Source organism: Cucumis melo, chromosome 3 (assembly GCF_025177605.1).
Source record: "Cucumis melo cultivar AY chromosome 3, USDA_Cmelo_AY_1.0, whole genome shotgun sequence".
NCBI lineage: Eukaryota > Viridiplantae > Streptophyta > Magnoliopsida > Cucurbitales > Cucurbitaceae > Cucumis > Cucumis melo.
In genome coordinates, this window is record NC_066859.1 from 29,137,774 (window position 1) to 29,158,222 (window position 20,449).

Genomic DNA, 20,449 nt, shown 5'->3' on the forward strand with positions numbered 1-20,449 from the left:
GGTAGTATGACACACTTCTTCAAAGAAGTGTTTTTGAAGAATGGCCAACTAAGATAATAAGAATTTGAAAAAGTTGAAATTTCACTCATTATTTTTTAATAGTATCACTCAACAAATTCATTTTAAAACTTAGAAAGAAAGATTGTTTCTTAATAATCCCTCCTCAAATCCTAATTATAAATATAAAACAATCTCATTCCTTGAATTAAAAATTTTTATACTACATTTCTTTTGGCATCTTACGTTAGTACAAAACAAACAAGTTATTCTAGTTACACCTCGTAATAATCCTGGAATTCTACAAACAAACGACACTTTATGAAAATAAAGTAATGTCATGGGTGAGAGAAAAAGATATAGTAATTTTCCACGCGTCTTTCTCAATAATCCATGTGTTATGAACCTAGCAAAATGACCTAATCCGAATAAATGGAAAGAACCAAATGATCTCACTACAACTTTAGCATGTTACTCATAACTCACCATTCTAACGAGCCAAAATTTATTTATGATATTGAGTACAAGCTAACAATACGGTGAAATAATTCACCAAACACATTATGGATCCTACTTCATATTAGATGACATTAGCAAAACTCATGCATGAACAATGTACAAACCAATAACCATAAAAAATAACTATTATATAAAATAACTAAGAATAACATTTTTGTCCCTATAGACTATAAATTTTAATTATATTTGATCCAAATGTCTTTAAAATAGCATGTCGTTTATCGTCTAAGTCTTGAATTTTGTTTCAATATAACTCTTAAAAATTAGATTAAAATGAAACCCGAAACCAGAAACGAGAAATATAATTTTATTATTTGTAATAGGAAGAAAATTAAAGTAAAAAGAAGAAAAGGAAAAGTGAATGGAAGAATTAAACGAATAACAGAAGCAGGTATGGAATGGCACCACCTTCCATATAATACTAATAATCGAGGAAACCGTGTACGTCACATCCTTAATCACACATTTGACCTTTTTACCCTTAAATATTAAACATATTTTCCTCCAAATGCCACAAACTCACTCTTCCTTTCTTTTCCCTCTCCGTTTTTCAATTTCACTCCGCCGCCGCCGCCGCCGTCCCTTCAATAAACAGCAACTCTCTCTACAGATTTCCTTGTCAACGCGTTCAAAATTTTGAAAAAAAGATCTTATAAAACCACTCCAATTCTTCATCGACCATATCATTATATTCTTCAAAAACTATTTCTCTGAATTTCGTTTTAAAAATGTCTCGTCGGAGTTTTTTAGTTGTGGTTAGTGTTATTGCGGCGGTCTTAGTGGCAGAGGTTACAGCGGCGGAAACTACAGCGGTTTTGATAACTGTGGATCAATCGGGGAAGGGGAATTTTACGAAGATTCAACAGGCGATTGATGCAGTGCCGGAAAATAATAGGGAGGAAGTGTTTATTGTGGTGAAGGCAGGGATTTATAGAGAGAAGGTGGTGGTTCCGGCGAATAAACCGTTCATTACTATAAGTGGAAGAAGAGCGGCGGATACGATCATCAGTTGGAATGATAGCAAAAATACTTATAATTCAGCAACTCTTGCAGTTTTGGCCTCTGATTTCGTTGGACGATACCTCACAATTCAGGTTTCTAATTTCTACAGAAAAAAAAATATAAAATTAAAGTTAAACTTAAGTTTTATTTACTGATCATTAAAATTAAGAGAAAAGTTTGATTGACTTATATTATTTGATTGATTGGGGGCTGATCGAAGAATGAATACGGGGCGGGTGCACAAGCAGTTGCCTTACGAGTATCTGGAGATAGAGTATCATTTACTGCATGTCGATTTTTAGGCCATCAAGACACTCTTCTAGATGACATTGGCCGCCATTACTACAAAAGCTGTTACATCCAAGGAGCCACCGATTTCATTTGTGGAAACGCAGCTTCATTGTTCGAGGTTTGACACACACACACACATATATATTAAAATGGGCCTATTGGACTTAGCATAATGGGCTAATTTTGGTGTTGGGCTTTTGCAGAATTGTCATCTACGTTCAGTTTCGGACGACGTCGGGACCATCACAGCCCAACGGAGAGAATCGCCGTCGGAGAATACAGGGTTCGTATTCCTGGGGTGTAAGATCACCGGAATAAACTCGGCGGTTTTAGGAAGACCGTGGGGAGCATTCTCTAGAGTCGTGTTTGGATTCACTTTCATGTCCGACGTTATTCTCCCCGAGGGTTGGGATAATTGGCAAGACCCATCCAAACAAAGGTTTATTATTATTTAATTTAATTAATTAATTAATTAAACTATTTTATACTTTTCTAATTAATCACAACTGAATTAATTAATTAATTAAATTGTCTTTGGCAGTACGGTTTACTATGGGCAATACAAATGTTATGGAAAAGGAGCAAATCCTTCGAGAAGGGTATCGTGGTCGTTTACCAACATGACTGCCCAAGATGCTGCACCATTTTTCACCAAATCCTTCATTGGTGCTGCTGATTGGCTGAGGCCATTGCCAAAACATTTCAAGAGAGCCTTCTCTTCACGCTCACACCCCTAATTACAATAATTAAATTACCCTCTTTTATGTACAAACATTCTTTATTATTTTCCTCATATGTATCTAAACACTAATAAATTATCGGTTAATAATATTAATTTCATGATTCTTTTCTGTACATTTACTCTAACAAAGGGTTGGAAATGTAACTTTGCTTTCTTTCTAACTGATTGGTATTTGTTATCCGAGCGATGGGTTGAAAATACGACCTCAACCAATGATTAGAGGTCGACTCATATCGAATAGTAATCGTAGTTGTAAATTAGTCGAACGATCGATAAAGATCATAAGGTTAATAAAGAACTTAGAGAGAATTTGTTCAATATTCCATAACGATCACCTATTTGTACCTATAAAACTGATTTAAGTACTCGTAAATGTTGAAAAAAATCATCGATATTCTATATGCATGATATTTGTGGAAATTAATGTCCGGGTATAATGCAACCATATAATTGAAAATTTGAAAACTTTGGAAGATACAGATAATGTAAAATATGAAAGATTTTTTCTTTCCCTATATATATTGGGAAACCAATTTGGTGTTAGTGTCATAATGCCATGCATGCCAAAGTGTGAATATATTAACACCCCTCATTTGCCAACACATGGATAGTGGGTGGAGATATTTGAACGGGTATTTAGTAATGTTGTCGTTTTCAATCCTTGTGTGCTTGTTGAGAACTTTCATGTGTGGGAATAGTAGAGTTTGAATTTGGGGGAGACAATAAAAACTTAATGATACATTTGATCCTATATCTTTGGTTCAAGTGAAGTCTTAATTTGTTATATTTTCATTTTATTTCATTCATTTGATTTTTTTATATCAAATAAAAATGAAAAATACATTTGATTTAACTTATGACAGAAGTATTAGAATATAACTACTCTTTAATTTTATAAGTATTCTTTTCTATATTATGAATTATTTTCTTTAATAAAATTGTTCTACAATATGAACGTATCAAAAATACTGTCATTGAACCATATAAAGTTGTGGACTGATTTTTCTTTTTCTTTTTTCTTTTTGTGTTTTATGTTTTATTTATCAATTTTATAATAAAAAAGAAAAGAAAATATGAAGCTTATAAAATATAAGTCGACTTGAGAAAAATACTTGAAATCAACATTTAGATTTTTTTCCTGCTTGATAGTTAAATTTTCTCTAATTAACAAAAATATATATTCATTATTTCTTTACCTCACTCCCACGATGGTTGATGTTGGTCGCGGACTTCCTCCGATGACCACCAACGTCATTTTTTGTTGCCTATGACTACCACCACTACTAGTGATAGTAGCGACTACTTTAAGAACCACCTCCAACGAATCAACCTTGACAACCAACTCTAGTGAACGATCGTCTCTAACAATTAGCTCCTATGATTCACCCTGACTACCTCCAAACTTTAACAACGAACATCTCCAACGACTAGCGCCAAAAAATCAATTCCATCAACTGAGCAAATGCTATTTTCTAAACTTATAATTCAAGTTTTAATAATTTATCCTATTCCCTCGCGACTCATTTCCTACATTCTCTCATGGGCTTGAAAGGTGACAGGCTGGCAAAAACGTAAAGTATTAAAAGAATGAGGGCGCCGTAAGTTCGATGGCGCAACAAAACAGAATCTCACACCACCTCATCATGTCCGCCGCATCATCAATCTCAACTGGACCCACCCACTTCCTACGTGGCTCTCTCTTACCCCAAAACACATTTTATCCACACGTACTAAATCGCGACAAAAACCCACGAATTCATCGCCGTACAATTCCAACCCTTTTTCATTTAAATTTTATATATATATATATATTTAAAAGTGAGAAATAATTTACCATAGGGTTTAATAATTTTGTCAGCTAGTGCAACCTAGCAAAAATTCCCCTACAAATCTTATGCTAATTAATAATTCTTATTTTATATATCAATTAATATAAAAAAAAAAATGCTCAAGTTAAACTTTTGTATAAAATTGCTACCACAATAAAATCCTTAACTTTGTGGTGTGTGGGACAATAATCAATTGCAAGGATGCTTCCCACCCCCACCAAAAATCATTATATTTTTCCTATTCTAATACTACTAATAATTCAACTTAATTCTACCTTTAGTGTGCTTTTCTTTTTCCCTCCAATTTTTAGGGTTAGCTTTTAATTTTATTTTAAACTTATTTTAACCATTCGATATCTTATCTAATTTGTGTTAATCAATGGATAATTAATCAAGTTCATTTGAGGTACAATCTATCACTACAAATATCTCTTACCACAACATCTTCTCTTGATTTATTATTTTATTATTATTGTTATTTTATTATTATTATTATTATTATTATTATTTGGATAAATTTGGCAAAAGACCGACATTAACTTCGTTACATAAAATATAATAAATATACTTCAGAGATAGGAACAAATTTAAACAATTAAATAATTATCTAAAAGAAAAAAACAAAAAGGGCCCACAAGGAGCACGCATTGTGTAAGACTATATAAGGGCGTAATCCTTTAAAAGAACTTCATGTAAAAGCCTTGTTTTCGCTCAATTTTTTCCGTGAACCTAAAATTTCAGTAGTAGAGAAATGGGCTCTCTAATGGGCGGATGGAGTTCTCCCGTTCTCGATCCTAAATCAGGTATTCGAGATGATTTTTTTCGTAGTTTTTCATTGATTTTGTGACTTATGCATCGCATTATGTACTGTTTTTGTTACCGAAGGTTAGTTTAATCGTGTGTAATAACTTCGAAATTTCAGTCAAGTTCAAGAGAAATCGGTCACTTACGAAAGAAGAAATCGACGCATACTGGAAATCAAAGAGGAAATTGGAGGAAGAACATCTCAGAGCGATTTCTTTGCCGGTGGATCGTTATGATCGCGAAAAAGTCGGAATAGACTACAAAAGATCGAGTTCGTTTCCGCCGGCGAGGGACGTTGCGGTGGAATCAAAATTTGTAGAGAACAAATTGGACAGGAAAAACCTAGAGGAATTGGAAAAAGTTGGCTGGTAAAATTAAAATCGCTCATTAATCAGTTATTCGATCGCGGATCTTAGTGCTTGAAATTTATATGAACGAAATTAAATAAATTAGTGATCAGAGATCATGTGTACGGTTGTTTAATTCTCTGTGTATTGTGCAGGTGGACGAGGAGCAATTCGGCGTTTCTGAATGAACCGCCAGTCCTTGACGGCGCTTCAAAAGCTTGCGTGTCGTTATACGGCGTCGCCGACGTGGCCTCATGTAAGTTGAACCACAATAATGGAGTCGGTGCTTGCTTACACTGAAAGTGTGAAAAAAAAAAGAAGAAGAGAACTTAAGATCATATGTAATTTATGTAAAATTAATATGAGTTATAAACATGTATTATATAATATATATTTACTCATCGTAAGATTTCACTTATGTTTGGTTTTGTAATTTGTGATTTGAAACTTTTTTTTTATGATAATTAATATTTGGTAGTATACATCTTTTCTTCCCTCTTGGTTTGCTTTTTTTTCTTCCACCACCCGATAGTTTGCCTGACATTTTCAAGAAGAGTTATCGATAGAATTTTATCAATAATTATCAATAATCGATTCAATAAGCTCCGGTGAGTGTTTTATATAATTGATCATGATGTGCATCGATGAACTAATCAATCATAATTGTTAATTTATCTAATTATTGTTAGATTATAATTATAGGCCGAAAGTTTACTTATGATCTATATGTGTAATGATTTTTTAGCTTCTATTTCTTTTATTTCATAAAAAATTCTAGTGCCCATACCTTTATTGCTTGATTAATCAACTACCTATAATTATCATGAGTGGACGGATCATTTTATAAAAAATAAATGAATAATTATTCGTATTTTTTATTGGTGATTTATCATTTCACGAAGAATATTAATAACTAAATTTGTGAAAATGATATGATTTTTCGAATAATGAACGAATAAGTCTATAAATAAGATCATTTTTCTTCTATTTGGTTGGAGAAGATATCAATTTTTCTAATCTTTTATTTTCTTCTAAAAGATTTTCTTCTTATTATTCACAATTTTAACGTTTGGTACATTGTTTCGATCAACTTTCAAAACTCAAATTCAAGCAATGTGAGTTTGTTGGGCTCAGATCTATAACGTATATATGTTTTTCTACTTTCCTCTTTTGTTGTGTTGATAATTATATATATGTTTTTTTTCTTTTGTTGTGGTGATAATTTTGATAACACGAACCTCCCCTTGTTATCACTGTAGTTGAACTCCAAAGCCCTTTCTATCTTCTTTCAATGGGCTGATGGAGTTTTTAATGATAAAGAAAATAGCTCGAACCAACTAATTATTAATAATAATTACCTTGAATAGAAAAATTTAAATGAAAATGATATATATTTATTCTTTAACAATTCTAGGCTTTAAGCTGCCATTCGGGTGTGATTCTAGTACATTTGAACTTCGAACGGAGTCAGTCAAATTGAAATGAAGTCTAATTGGAAAACTTTGATTATTATCTATCATGCTCATGCATGCAATGACACGACGATAGAGTACAGTTAAACAAAGAAATTTTGTGTTTAAGTGTGTTTTTTTTTTGACGTAGCAAGTTGGGTGTAATCACTCGCGGAGCCCTCACCCAGAATTGACGAGCCAATAACAAAAATTTATCGATTAATTTTCTAAACATTGGATGGGAGGGTATTGGTGGGGTCCATTCTTTAGAAATTTAAAATTGGCCACATGGGCCCAATTTTCATGGGCTTGGCCCACTCATGCTTCCAAATGGGTTCCCTTGATATTTTTAGTCTTAAGTCTTTTCAAACCCATTTAGCTTTTCCAAAATAGTTTTTAGGTTAAAATGGGAAGTTCCTTCAATTTTTTAGTTAATTTTCACGAAAATTAGTTAATAATAGGAATTACAATCTCCAATATGTTTTCAAATTTTAGAGTAAAAAATATTAAAATAAATGAACGGTGTATTAAATTTAATATCTATTCAAAATACAAGTATTAAAATTGTATAATTGGAAGTAAATAATAATAACAACAATAATAAATAATAATAATTTGAGCGGTGAAAGTCATAATTAAATTCTTCTTTTTTTAATTATTTGATCTATGATCTAAATATTAGAAATTATAGAAATAATAAACCTTTTTGCATATTTGGTATTCTTAGACGAGAATTTATAAAATTCAATATGCACAAAAATTAAGGTGTTATGATATAAACTTTTAAGAATCGTTTGGGGAAAGAGTTGGGTTATAGAAGGTTAATATTATAATAAATCAAGTTTTATCCTAACATGTGTTTGGGAGAAGAATTTAAAAAAGTAGTTTTATGAAAAATGATAAGGTTATGGAGAGTTAAAAAATGTTTAAGAAGGAGGAAAAAGAGAAAAAAGAGGTTATGATAACCCTTTCCCCAAACAACCCCTTACTATTTTCCATCGTCTCCACAATTTATTTTTCATTAAAAACTTAGCTTTATCAATTAATTTAAACTAATACTTGTTCACTTGGTCTCTTAACTCTCTGGTAAGTATGTATTTTGTTAGTTTAAATGGCAGTCCAAAAAATTCAAACCCACTAACTTTTTATCATTATTGAAGCTACATTCCTTAATAAATTAAATTTACCTATTTCTAGGTTGAATTTCGCAATATTTTCTTAGCCTACATAAAAAGGAAAATTTGATTGATGATGCCATATGTATCTTGCATTTTACTTTATTATAATTGTTTTTGCTATATGTCTTTTCTTTTCTTTCTTTCTTTCTTTGTGGCAATGATGCTTTATGATGCCATGCTATTTATTAGTTCCATATGGATATGATATTAATTAATCAGAAAGGAAAATACATGTGGATGAAGCACTTTTCATAATCAATATGCTCAACTCAATTTCACTTATAAAACTATACTCTACTAACTTTTTTTGTTGGTAATATAATTTTTAATCAATTTATTAAAGTTACGAAGATACAAAAGTATAAATTTATTTTTACGATTTTTTTTAGCTAAAAATCTAAATAGTTGAGAAACAAATTGACGTTTAAGATAATAATTGTTGCGAGGGATTGTTCTAACAAATGGACTTTGTTGCATAGTGGAAAGAAAATGTAAATGTAAATGACTGCTTACCCACCTGTTTGCTGTGTAACAAAGTCATGTAGCCATGGCCAACAACCATTAGGCGAGGGGGTAATTTCGTCTTTTAACATCGCCATGCAAGTTTTGCTTCTTCTTCAATCTTTTCCTAAATATAGGAAAGGGGATATAAATGTAATTTTATTACTTGTTTAAAATTCTGCATATAAATACCATTGGTTTTAGGGGAGGAAGCCGAGCGAAGCAAATTGCGTTTCTTTAGCGAAAGAAGATATTGAAGTTATTGAAAATGGCGGAGAGTGGTCGGAAGAGCAGAGTTCTGATCATCGGCGGCACTGGCTACATCGGAAAGTTCGTCGTGGAAGCGAGCGCTAAGGCCGAACATCCTACATTTGTTCTCATCAGAGAGAGCACCATAGCCGATCCTATGAAAGCAAAACTGGTGGAGAATTTCAAGAGTTTAGGCGTTAAGTTCATCACTGTGAGTTTAATTTGAATGAATTGTGATTTGGTTGATTGATCTCTGATTTTTCGATGTTCTATTCGAGAATCGTGGTTGAATTGAGGAACGTGAGTTGATTTTTAATTGTGGAATAATGCAGGGGGATCTGTATGATCATGAAAGTTTAGTGAAAGCGATTAAGCAAGTGGACGTTGTGATCTCGACTGTTGGACAAATGCAATTGGCAGATCAGAGCAAGATCATTGATGCGATTAAAGAGGCCGGCAATGTCAAGGTATCGAACTCAGTCACTAATTGATTCTCACGATTTGCTTTTATCTTCAATTCAATATATCTGGTCGTGTTTGGCATCATTCAAGTTTATGAAATAAATTCATCTGCTCCACGGTTACGTTAGACACAGAGTTACAAATTTCTGAACTCTTTTCAACTTTGGTTCTTCCCGACAAATTATTTGCACTGAACTTTCGGGATTTTTTAATAGAAAAAACTAGTTTAAATTGAAAGCAAAAATATCACTTATTACATAAATGTTTGAAACACAACATCTAGGGACAAAACTTATGATACAAGTAAAAAGACTATTTAGCATCAAAATTGAGATGTTTATCCATATATGACAGGAGATTTAAACTATAAATCTCTTAGTCGCTAAAATGTGCATACTATATGTCATTAAAATTATTGATAACTGGATGCTGCAACTATAGTTATTATTTTTCAGATCAACATATATTCAAGTTCACTGTCTTAAAAAAGGTAAAAACTATATTTAATTTTGATATTTAATAAAATGTTGATATTGATGGAAAAGATCTCAAGTTGGGAGAGATGTTGATGAGAAAATCGGTAAAATGAATATTTATAGAAAATAATAATAATAATAATAAACAAACATTTACACAGGTAAATAAGTTAAAAGGTATATTTATTTATATTTGTTCCCATTTATTACTGTCTTTTTCATTTTAATTTATGGATCATTGATTCTTTTTAAGGATGTAATGAATATGTCGACTCACTTCTTATGTTTGGATGAAAATTTAATTCTAGATAATAATTTGATGACTATTACACAAATGGGAATTTAAAAAAGAAAAGAAAAGAATAATTAGATATGAAATGCTAATATTTGAAATGAGAGAGTGTAAAAAAAAAAATGATAATTGAGAAAGAGGGGTTGCTTAATTTAGAGTAAGATGGATGCAGAGATTTTTTCCATCGGAGTTTGGAGTGGATGTGGATCGACTCCACGCAGTTGAGCCAGCAAAATCTGCACTGGCCGTAAAGTCTAATATCAGAAGGGCCATTGAGAAGGAAGGGATACCTTACACTTATGTCGTCTCCAACTGCTTCAATGGCTACTTCCTCCCCACTCTGATGCAGCATGGACTCACGTCCCCTCCCACTCACAAAGTCATCATTCCCGGCGACGGACACCCCAAAGGTCAGTCACTACTTACCAACCAATTTGAATTATTATCCGTAGTAACTATATCATTTTACTACTTTAGTCTTTAGTGATTTTTGTTCATTTTAGTCTTTTTACTATTTTCATTTTAATCTCTCTAGTTTCAACCTTGGTTTGTATTAGTTAATTTTCATGGAGTTAATATTCACCGAGAAGGGACCTTTCGACTATTTTTTTTTATTTTTAAATTTTTATTTTGAAACACTCTGTATTTGTATTTGATTTGTAAGTGATAATTTTGGTTGACAAATAAAACAAACACACAGCAATATTTAACTTGGAGGAAGACATCGGGACTTATACCATAAAAGCAGTGGATGATCCAAGAACTGAAAACAAAATATTGTATATCAATCCTCCCAACAACACCTATTCTTTCAACGACCTAGTCGCTCTGTGGGAGAAGAAGATCGGCAAACCCTTGGAAAAGCTCTATGTTCCTGAACACCAACTTCTTAAGGACATTCAAGGTCAGTCTTTTAATTCACCAAATATTTAATTCATTAAGTTTTGAGCTGGTTTGAAATGAATTCCTAAATGCTTACCAACACAGGGCTCTTTTCTTCTTTCTTTTGAACAATCCTCCCCTTAGACAATTTTTGAATTTATTAGCATAGTTATTGTTATTATTATTATTACAAATTATATATACGAATAAATTGATTAGTAATTATTTCATTCTATCAGAAAATTTCTTTAAATTCAAAATGTCCAGGTGATATATGATTAATCCTGTAGTAAAAAAAGTAGAGAGAAATTTTCAATAGCATGAGAGAAATATTCACGAGCGAACAAAATTAAACGAAAAATTTGGATGGAGAATGAATTGGGAGCGTTAAAAGAATATGATATTCTCTCTCTTGAGTAAAAAAAGTCTTAGTCTTATAAATGTTTGATATAAATGTCTTCATTCGTAGATCCATGATCATTATCCTATCAAACTACTGTAAGATTCCAGTCAAATTTTCACCATAGATTCCAATGTTTTAGACGAACCTCTATTTGAGTTTATCGACAATAATTAGAACAAGTGAGGTCTAATTTAGCTCTAAATTTCAACTTCTTAGAAACATATATATATATATATCTCATACACATTATGGATTAATTTGGCAGAGGCTCCACTTCCTTTGAATGTGATATTGAGTCTCAACCACTCAATATTTGTGAAGGGAGATGAGACCAATTTTGAAATTGAACCATCTTTTGGAGTGGAAGCTTCAAAGCTATACCCTGATGTCCAATACACCACCGTCGATCAGTATCTCTCTCGATTTGTTTGAATCAAAATTGGAAGAATTAAAGTGAATAATTTCTTGTCTTGGTGTGTTGAATATTCTGTTTCATGCCCTGCTTTTTTCTTTTGTGGTTTTGGTTTCTCTTCCTCTCTTGTAGTTTTGTCATTCTATATATGCATACGTACTATGTAATATGCTCACCAAGGGGTGTTTTTTATGATTAATATTCAGCTTATGCCTCTCCTTTTCTTAATATTAATGTACATATGTTTGTTCATTTTGTTACATTTTTTTTTCAAATTTTAACAGTTTATACATGTTTTGAAATCTATGTTGTTCAATTTTGCTATTCAAATAGGTTTTTAGGTTTGTATATGTTTTATTGACATTTTCTACGTTATCTTATAGATCAATGATTAAATATATTATTTTACTGATTGAATTGCTCTATTTTCATATAGGTATGCATGTTTTATGTCGGTTGAACTATGTTTATTTTAGTCGGTTAAAAGAGTGTTGTTTATAACTTTAAATATACATAATTAATATTTTGATTTTTTTGTTCACATCAATAACTTATACCCTTTTGTAAGTTTATTGATTTAAAGTAATAATTAGGTGTGATTTAAATTAGACTCAATTTTATTTTTATATATACTTTCCATTATTACTTGTGATTAGATACTTGAACGAATTGCACAAATACGGGTAAGGATTACAATGTTTTAAAATAGTTTATACATCAATTTTGATCTTCTATTTTGTTAATTCTATAATTGACGTACACGAGTGTAAAAATTGATTGACACATCGACCAATTTCAAACGATACCAGAGTCCATATATTCTCAAACCAAATTGAATATAATTATTAGTTGATTAATGAAAGTGCGTAATTGGAGGTGGAAGGGATAGGTAAGGTGAAGAGGAGGGGAATTGAAGGTTTTCATTATGTTTTCCAAATGCAAAAGCTTGGGGTTGGCTTTTTGTGTCAAATATACCTTAACAACTGGCTTTTGTTGTCTTTTAAATAACACACAAATTGCTTCTTTTACAAATACAAAAGTCTTTTCCACAACAATCAACTTCATTTCTATTATGTAACTTAATAAATTTATTAATTGCCTACTCCACATTTTTCTAAATAAAAGCTTTTATGTGAAGCTCTTTTTTTAAGAATATCCATTCCCTATAGTTTACTTCAAATCTGATTCACTCCCTTTCATTTTTAGATATACTAAGATATAATAACAAAAAAAATTATTGTCTAAACACGAATAACTCTACCGACAAAATCGACATTAATTTAATTTTTATTATCAATTTATATTTGAGATTCGATCTTCCATCTCATAGATTACAAAAATAAGTAAACCAAAAGATTTAATGATTTTGTTTAATTAAGTTAATGAGGTTTAGTTTGAGATTATTCGTAGATTTTTAAATAATTACTTGGGATGATGTTATAAAAAGAATCATTAATAAACAGTAAAGTAAATTAGTATATAATTCAATATAAAATCATTATCTAAAATCTTATACGACTTAAAATTGCAACTTGCAAATAGTTATATTTCTAAAAGAAGTAAAATACATTTTGTTGTAAGAGGATTCATTCTATTTTTATTTTTCAATACAATTAATTTTTCTTTTTCTTTGAATATTTGATAAGAATTATTATTTTTGTCATGTACAAGTACAACGAGGGATTTCTATAATACTATACCAACAAAAGGGAAACGTTGTTAGAGAATTGTTTTAATTAGCTCAACAATTAAAATAAAATTTGTTGAGAGAGATTAGAAAGAAAATTTAAATAATTGCAGTTGAATTATTAGTACAACAACTAAAAGAATTATTAAACTAATTAAATTATAAGTCAACTAATTAATCTCCTATTACCGAATATTAGAATAATTGGTTGAAAAAATAAAACCAAAAAGCACTAAATAGGAAGGCAATACGTCTATTATAATTACTTTAATAAAAGGTAAGATATTTACAAACAATTTCCTTTTTCCCCTTTTTTATTTACCAAAAGTGTCAAAATAATTTGTATTTTGCAACTAACCATATTGTGATTTTTATTTTGAAACAATACAATGTTCAAGAGATGAATTATATTTTTTTTTCCTACCCTTAATCAATGTGCTTCTTTCAAGCCCTTCAATGTCCTCAATATGAGTTTTCTAGCATTAGCCATGAACCTCCCTACCGGGACAACGTTGCCCGGAGCCGATGCTGGGGCTGGCGACGGCGCCGGTGCTGTAATGGGTGTCGGAATCAACGGTGGTGCTCTCTGTTCTTCAGCCAAAATTTTCAACATCTGATATTTTCTTGTCAATCCAACAACTTTTCTACTCATTTCAATACCTCCATTTTCCCCATCTGCTCAGATAGAAAAATAAGCTATCTTAAATCAATACAAAAGCTATAGAAATTGAAATATTGGCTTTCATCCATCCATTAAATTGTTTTACTTTTCGTCTTTGAGTTCTCGAGATCATTTATGCCAACGAAATCTAGTTTCTAAAATTTTACGAGTTGACAATATGATACAATAGTTTTGAGTAATTGTTTTTAAAGAAAATTAATATCTAAATAAAAAGTTGTTTTTCAAAAACTATAACTTGATCAAAGAAAGGAAAGAAGTAAAGGGTATCAAACTCATTGTTAGCCAGTACTTTTTGTCTATTTCAAAAGGGGAGAACGTTACTAAATATGAGACTTTTACCTGTAGATTCGAACGAGACCAACGACGGTTTCGAATTCTCGGAAAGAAAAACGAGAGCGGGTGTGAGGATGGTGAGGAGAGACCAGAAGAAGAAGATTAAGACATAAGCTCGAGGGGTCATTTGTTGTTAAGAGAAAGCAGAGAGAACAAAAGCTTTAAGGGAATAAAGTTTTGTTTTAAAGGCAAAGAGCAAAGGTATTTTGGAGTTGGTAAGTGGCAATGGAAATCCCTAATTGTATTAGCTGGCCATGTTTTATGTTAACCAATTTAAAATTAATTAATCTATTGTTCTATTCCATTCCATTTCAATTCAATTATTATTATTATTATTTTTTTTTTTTTTTAAATTTTCATATAAGGAAGTCAAGTTAGTTGAGAACTAGTTGTTGGGAAGGTTGTTATCACTACTTCTAGGGGTTTTACTTTTAGATACAAATACAAGTGAGATGTATAATCAGCATTATTTCAAAAACAGCTTAATAAAATACAATAGTTGAAAAAAAAAAAAGTTCAATAAATTCAAATTAATGAGTCAATTTCTTCTTATATGCCAAGCTATGTTTATGTTAACTTCAACCATATGAATAAGACAAGTTTTTGTGATTTGTTGAATATTAAACAAGAAAAACAAAGTTTTGAGACACCAATTCAAAACTTTATGCTCTTAACGTACTTTGTTGGTTTGGTTAATTGAGTGATTAATTGGAAAAATGTAATTGCAAAAGATTTGTCTGAAGTTTCCTTTCTAGTTAGTTAATGGTCTTTTGAAACGAAAACAAATTTTCTACTAGAAGAGAAATCTTGATTTTAGCAAATTGTTCATCATCTTCTACTGTTATTGCTTTGGTACTACGTACTGCCTCCCATTGTACTTTTTATTGTTAGTTTGATTTAATGCTGTCAATGAGGAAGTGTAATAACAGACCATTACCTCCTAGTTCTCACGAATTTGATTATTGTACTTAAAACAACCAACTTCAAGTAAAACAACCAACTTCAAGGAAACTAAAATAAATAAAAACACAATTGAAACTTATAGCAGCTTATAAATGTAAATGGATGATAATTAGGCACCAGATCTATAATATAATCTTTGAAATCAAATTGGACACGCCACCGATTTTAATCTTAAAAGAAGAATAAAAATCAAATCTATTATTTCACCAGCAACCTTATTTAATTAAATGAAATAAAGGTCCATAAGCACGCATTGTTTCAATTAAGCTAATCAGCCAATTGCTCAAACCTTGTAGACCTCAAAAGGCCAATTCCATGTCTTCCTGTCATTTCATTTCATTTCAAAGCGAAAGAAAATTGGCAAGAAAATCAGGACCCAACAAATATTAATTGGACATCTATTTTTTTTTTCTTCCCCAGCAGAAAAAAAAAATAAAAATAAAGATACAAAAAAAAGGAAAATTTATAAGCCATATTCTATAGTAATAGAGCCTAAAGAGTCCTAGAGACAAAACAAACACAAGAAGAGAAAAGGTCCATATAGGATGTGTATTTGTGGTCAACACAGAATTGAGAAAAAAAGCTATTACAATATCCATATTACCACCACCATAAAAGCTGTTTCTTCTCTTCAACCAGTGTCCTGAATTCGTACTTGTCTGACAGAGAAGAGCAAGTGCTTGTTTAGGAAAAACTGAAAGAAGAGTTGGGAGTGCTGCACACTTCTTCTGTCTACTACTAACCAGATGAGAATGATGAAACTTTAGTCTCTTGAAGCGCCACTGCTACTTGCAGAAGACCTCTTTCCCGTATATCTCTGCCACAACAAAAAGACAAAAGTTAAATAGTTACAATACTTTAATCCACCTTTCAGAATTACCACTACCCCTCACCCTATCTCTTGCCCAGGGATGGAAAGGAAAATGTATATTTCGCAGGTGTTTAGTCTGAAACTAAGAAAGTATTTCGGGTGCTGAGTCGTGAAGATGAAGCTGCTAGAGAAATTTCATTGATAAATGTATAACCAGAGTGAATACCATTGAAATGAGCAGGCTGGAAGTTTGAGCTATTTAAATTCGGTTTATGAAGTCGGTGGGCCAGCCAAACACCACCTCAGTGTTTTGTCTTGGGAATGGGAAGGATATCTTTCACTCTAAATCCTCCTTCCTAATGACCATTGGATATAGTTTCTAAATACCTTTTGTAACTTATCTTCCAAACATCTAATGGATTCATTAAACCATTAATCAAATAAAATTGGTTTCGCTCAGGGATGTGAGTACATGGCTACTCATGAATTATGTCCCAGGAAGCAGGATGGGTTTTAAATGAGTATTAGAGAACGGGAAAGTTCTATCTATATGCGAGAGGCGTCTTTCAGTATTTTTCCCTGGGTTGGGATTCTATGGCTACTCTCTCTCTCTCTCTCTCTCTCTCTCTCTCTGTGTGTGTGTGTGTGTATGTGGTTTTTTCCCCGTTTAGCAGGAGGGTGCTACTGATTTTTGGGCAAAGCTCTCCATCTGGAAGGTGTTTTATCTGTACTTTTGCCCTACTCAATTACTATTAGCCAAGTGTTCTTGTTGCCTCACCTGTTTTCCTATGCTGAAAGGAATGTATTTGTATTTGATCATGTGCATGATTTGGCGCTTCATTGTCAGGACAAATAGAACAATCCAATAGCAAAGAAGAATGGGCCAGAAAACCGGAACATCGAATAGCGAGAAGAAGGTCATGAGGAACGCAATACAAAAAGCTTTGGTGATGGCGTACCTGAAAAATAGAAAAAAAAAAGGTTTAAGGGTCCATGAAGTCCATATCAACTCAACTAAATGGTATGAGTATAATCTGATACTGCACATTTCATTCCAACCCCGTGCGACGACAAAGCATTCGCCATAATTTGACACTTGAAAAGACTAAGAGCCCACCAGAATCATCAAAGCCAGCATTACAAAATGCCACACAACTCATGAAATCTAATACAGTTATAACTTATAGTAATCCCTCACAATTCAATGAATGTACATCCTCAAGAATGCAATGTGTCTGAAATAAGGATGACAACTGACGAGAAAAAACATGTCCACCACCATAATTATCAAAGTCACCCCATCTCCATGAAATGAAAAATTCTAGCAATATGCTTACACTTGGCAAGGAGCAACGTACAGAAGTATTAATGCACATTCCGCCCAGAAAAAGGAAATTTTGGATATAGATACAATATATATTTCCAACATAAAGCCTGTAATTTATACGAGTATGTAAAACAAATATAATCTTTTCGCAATGCAAGTTATCTATGTATATCAATACTAATACGCGAGTTGTATCAATGGTGAGGTCTTCGGAACATTATTTGATATACCTATCTGAACTCCGATTACAACATTTCAAAAAAAGAGCGAGAAAAGAATACCAAATGCTGCAGCATATGATAGTTTTCAGCAACGAAATCTATTTAACTCAAGCATCCAGAACCAAAGTTACTTGATAATTAACCAAAAACCAATTGCAAAATTAAAATGCAATCAAATCCCAGAATAAAAAAATTACTGAAGTAGCTAATGGAAAGAGGAATACCAAAACTTGAACTCCGGAAGCCGGCGTATGAAAGGCTTAAACTCATCAGAACCTTTGGTAGGCAAGGAAGCTCCATCCAAGACATCGAGCTCAGGATCAACCTTGGGCGAAAGAAACCCAATCAAGAGATTCAAGATATAGATTCCCAATCCATAGGAAACAACATAAAACCCTTGAACATAGAAAACACGCAACACATAAATTGCTGCAACAAGAAGGGTTCCCAACCACCTCTGGACCGGGTGAGGAGTGGATCGATCCAAGTAATATTGAAATGCTCTAGCAAAATCGTTTCTCCACTTAGCCAGAGGTGCTACTGCAGATGCCGTGTCGCCCCCAACTCCTTCCATAAAGACTTATCCCCTGTGAAAGAAACGGCATTAGGTTAAGAAAACACGATCTAAAGGAGCAAAAACAATAGCATCAGTCGAATGGATTGTGGATCTAATCTACAGCTTCTTCAAACATAAGCAGAAAGGGAATGTGAGTAATCCGAAGCATAAATCAATGGAAGTAAGGAAACAGTTAGGAAATTAACAACAGAAATTGTAGAAGTAGGGTTCAGAAAAGGGAATTGAGAAAAAAAAGAAAAGAAAAGAAATCGAAACCTAACCTTGAAGGAAGTGGAAGAACAGTAAATGGAAAAAATTGAGAGCGAAATTGGGAAGAAGATGAATTAAGTCGAATCCGTTTGCCTTGTTTCTTCAATCGCTTTGATTTTTCCTTTCTTATTTCTACGATGAATCCGTGCTTTCGCTTTGCCTCGTTTCAACCAAAATTAATATTCCCCCAATTTTTTTTTCTCTCTTTTTCTTTTTTCTTTTCCTATTATCATTTATCACTCCCTCCCCACGCCTCTCATTTCAATTCTTTTTTTCTTATTTTATTAAAAAAAAAACTAATTTATTTCTACATTTTAGGTTTAATTCTGATTTATTACTAAATTTTGAAATATTACTGCTTTTTTTTCAGCATTTATTTCTGAGATTTTGAAAATTAAGTCAATAACCATCCATTCTGTCCGTAACTTTTTTTTTTTGTTTTTATTTATTTTATATTTTTATAAATATTTTCAAATATATATTTAAATTTTTAAATTTTGAAAATCAAATAGTTATCGAACAATAACTTAATAGTTTTAAACTCGAAGATTTTGAGTGTGATTAAATATAGTTCAAGTTTTAAAAATACGTACAAATTGGTCCAATTTTGTATCCATTTGATTGATAAATTTAAAGATTTCATTTTTCATAAAATTCTTTCAATTTTTAATATTGATATGTATTACTTTTAGAAAACTAATTATAATTATTTAATTTTTACTTTATCGTGGATGAACTTGATTTTGAAGGTTAAGAAATCAACTTAATTTTAAATTTTAAATTAATTAATAGATGTTAACCAAAATAAGATGAGGATTTAATAGAAAACGATTAAAGTAAAAAATGAAAATCTTGAAACTTCTACCCAAATTCAACAAAACTCAAACCACAAAAATTAAACAATATCATTTTTTTAGACCTAAAGATCTAAGTTTGAGTTTTTTTCCCTTATATTTGTTAATATTATTCTAAATAATGTATATATAATTGAATATAATATAATATAATCTACAATAGATTTGACAATAACGGATAAATGAAATTAAAATTGTTATTTTAATAAAAAGAGTGAAAAAAAAAAAGAAACAAAACCAGTGGATTTCAAATATTGGAGGAGAAAACATGTTGACTTTTGTCTTTTATGAAATTCCGAATTCACTAATTTTTCTCAATCGGAAGTTAATTTAATTTAATTTCTCTTTAGAATTTGTATTTTTAATAGTCGAATTGAATGTGGAATTGTGAACCACATGCTTTCTAATTCAAATGTTAAATACCTTTTCAGAAATTAAAGGAAAAGTAGTTATTTGGAATCCAAGATGACTTAACTCGAGAATTTTAAAATAGTGAGAAATATTTTATGTTTGTTAAAAAAACTAACGCTAGAAGGAGGGCTTGAACCTCCGACCTTGTGGTTAACAGCCACACGCTCTAACCAACTGAGCTATTCCAGCTACTTGTGATATATGATGAACAAATTTTATTTAATTGAAATTTTGTTAAACAAATGTACCTGCAACAATAGTTTCATCCCAACAGGTTAGCAAAACATTAAACATGTGATGTGAACATTAGCAAACATGCTACATCAAGAAGATAGTAATTTTTGCCTTCAGTCACACTATTAAATTTTGTGTTGTGTTGTCAATGCAAGAACCTTGACGTTCTCCATTGGACTAAAAATATTGAAATTTAAGTTATTAGCTTTTGATCATTTTAGGAAAGATTTTGGACCGGCTATTTCCAATTTTATTTTTATAAG

General features: G+C 31.5%; 5 protein-coding genes and 1 non-coding gene across 7 annotated transcripts; 3 read left to right on the forward strand and 3 right to left on the reverse strand.

The window, feature by feature from the left end:
* Window positions 1-1,004: 1,004 nt before the first annotated feature.
* LOC103487980 (putative pectinesterase 11) lies at window positions 1,005-2,782 on the forward strand. Its single transcript, XM_008446508.3, has 4 exons — window positions 1,005-1,610; window positions 1,739-1,927; window positions 2,013-2,248; window positions 2,351-2,782. Exons 1-4 carry the CDS (start codon window positions 1,245-1,247, stop codon window positions 2,544-2,546), a joined length of 987 nt encoding a protein of 328 aa, XP_008444730.1. The 5' UTR covers window positions 1,005-1,244; the 3' UTR covers window positions 2,547-2,782.
* Window positions 2,783-5,061: 2,279 nt separating this feature from the next.
* On the forward strand, window positions 5,062-6,011 carry LOC103487979 (uncharacterized). Its single transcript, XM_008446507.2, has 3 exons — window positions 5,062-5,183; window positions 5,303-5,552; window positions 5,687-6,011. Exons 1-3 carry the CDS (start codon window positions 5,132-5,134, stop codon window positions 5,829-5,831), a joined length of 447 nt encoding a protein of 148 aa, XP_008444729.1. The 5' UTR covers window positions 5,062-5,131; the 3' UTR covers window positions 5,832-6,011.
* Window positions 6,012-8,738: 2,727 nt separating this feature from the next.
* LOC103487978 (eugenol synthase 2-like) lies at window positions 8,739-12,065 on the forward strand. The gene is made up of 5 exons (XM_008446506.3): window positions 8,739-9,121; window positions 9,243-9,377; window positions 10,313-10,550; window positions 10,841-11,044; window positions 11,691-12,065. The coding sequence occupies exons 1-5, from the start codon at window positions 8,930-8,932 to the stop codon at window positions 11,855-11,857; spliced, it is 936 nt and encodes a 311-aa protein (XP_008444728.2). The 5' UTR covers window positions 8,739-8,929; the 3' UTR covers window positions 11,858-12,065.
* A 1,692-nt stretch (window positions 12,066-13,757) lies between these two features.
* LOC103487977 (uncharacterized) lies at window positions 13,758-14,784 on the reverse strand. Its single transcript, XM_008446505.3, has 2 exons — window positions 14,546-14,784; window positions 13,758-14,199 (listed from the first exon to the last, which is right to left on the reverse strand). Exons 1-2 carry the CDS (start codon window positions 14,664-14,666, stop codon window positions 13,955-13,957), a joined length of 366 nt encoding a protein of 121 aa, XP_008444727.2. The 5' UTR covers window positions 14,667-14,784; the 3' UTR covers window positions 13,758-13,954.
* Window positions 14,785-15,874: 1,090 nt separating this feature from the next.
* LOC103487976 (protein RER1B-like) lies at window positions 15,875-18,922 on the reverse strand. Of its 2 annotated transcripts, XM_008446504.3 has the most exons (5): window positions 18,699-18,897; window positions 18,086-18,448; window positions 17,092-17,272; window positions 16,246-16,319; window positions 15,875-16,161 (listed from the first exon to the last, which is right to left on the reverse strand). In XM_008446504.3, exons 2-4 carry the CDS (start codon window positions 18,433-18,435, stop codon window positions 16,266-16,268), a joined length of 585 nt encoding a protein of 194 aa, XP_008444726.1. In that variant the 5' UTR covers window positions 18,436-18,448; window positions 18,699-18,897; the 3' UTR covers window positions 15,875-16,161; window positions 16,246-16,265. The 2 variants fall into 2 exon arrangements, with proteins under 2 accessions (XP_008444726.1, XP_008444725.1); XM_008446503.3 differs by having other exon boundaries at window positions 15,875-16,319; window positions 18,699-18,922.
* A 1,145-nt stretch (window positions 18,923-20,067) lies between these two features.
* Window positions 20,068-20,141, reverse strand: TRNAN-GUU (transfer RNA asparagine (anticodon GUU)). Its single transcript has one exon. It is a non-coding gene; the product is annotated as a tRNA-Asn (tRNA).
* Window positions 20,142-20,449: the final 308 nt, after the last annotated feature.

Bases quoted from the DNA above. Each gene is read 5' to 3' on its own strand.
- LOC103487980 (XM_008446508.3), top strand. From the start codon at position 1,245: ATGTCTCGTCGGAGTTTTTTAGTTGTGGTTAGTGTTATTGCGGCGGTC. The intron at 1,928-2,012 runs GTTTGACACACA...GGGCTTTTGCAG, and splicing joins ACGCAGCTTCATTGTTCGAG to AATTGTCATCTACGTTCAGT. The intron at 2,249-2,350 runs GTTTATTATTAT...TGTCTTTGGCAG, and splicing joins CAAGACCCATCCAAACAAAG to TACGGTTTACTATGGGCAAT.
- LOC103487979 (XM_008446507.2), top strand. From the start codon at position 5,132: ATGGGCTCTCTAATGGGCGGATGGAGTTCTCCCGTTCTCGATCCTAAA. The intron at 5,184-5,302 runs GTATTCGAGATG...TCGAAATTTCAG, and splicing joins CGTTCTCGATCCTAAATCAG to TCAAGTTCAAGAGAAATCGG. The intron at 5,553-5,686 runs GTAAAATTAAAA...TGTATTGTGCAG, and splicing joins GAATTGGAAAAAGTTGGCTG to GTGGACGAGGAGCAATTCGG.
- LOC103487978 (XM_008446506.3), top strand. From the start codon at position 8,930: ATGGCGGAGAGTGGTCGGAAGAGCAGAGTTCTGATCATCGGCGGCACT. The intron at 9,378-10,312 runs GTATCGAACTCA...AGATGGATGCAG, and splicing joins AAGAGGCCGGCAATGTCAAG to AGATTTTTTCCATCGGAGTT. The intron at 10,551-10,840 runs GTCAGTCACTAC...ACAAACACACAG, and splicing joins CGGCGACGGACACCCCAAAG to CAATATTTAACTTGGAGGAA.
- LOC103487977 (XM_008446505.3), bottom strand. From the start codon at position 14,666: ATGACCCCTCGAGCTTATGTCTTAATCTTCTTCTTCTGGTCTCTCCTC. The intron at 14,200-14,545 runs GTAAAAGTCTCA...CTATCTGAGCAG, and splicing joins GGTCTCGTTCGAATCTACAG to ATGGGGAAAATGGAGGTATT.
- LOC103487976 (XM_008446503.3), bottom strand. From the start codon at position 18,435: ATGGAAGGAGTTGGGGGCGACACGGCATCTGCAGTAGCACCTCTGGCT. The intron at 17,273-18,085 runs GTATTCCTCTTT...TCTATTTTTCAG, and splicing joins CTTCCGGAGTTCAAGTTTTG to GTACGCCATCACCAAAGCTT. The intron at 16,320-17,091 runs GTGAGGCAACAA...TTGTTGTGGCAG, and splicing joins CTTTCAGCATAGGAAAACAG to AGATATACGGGAAAGAGGTC.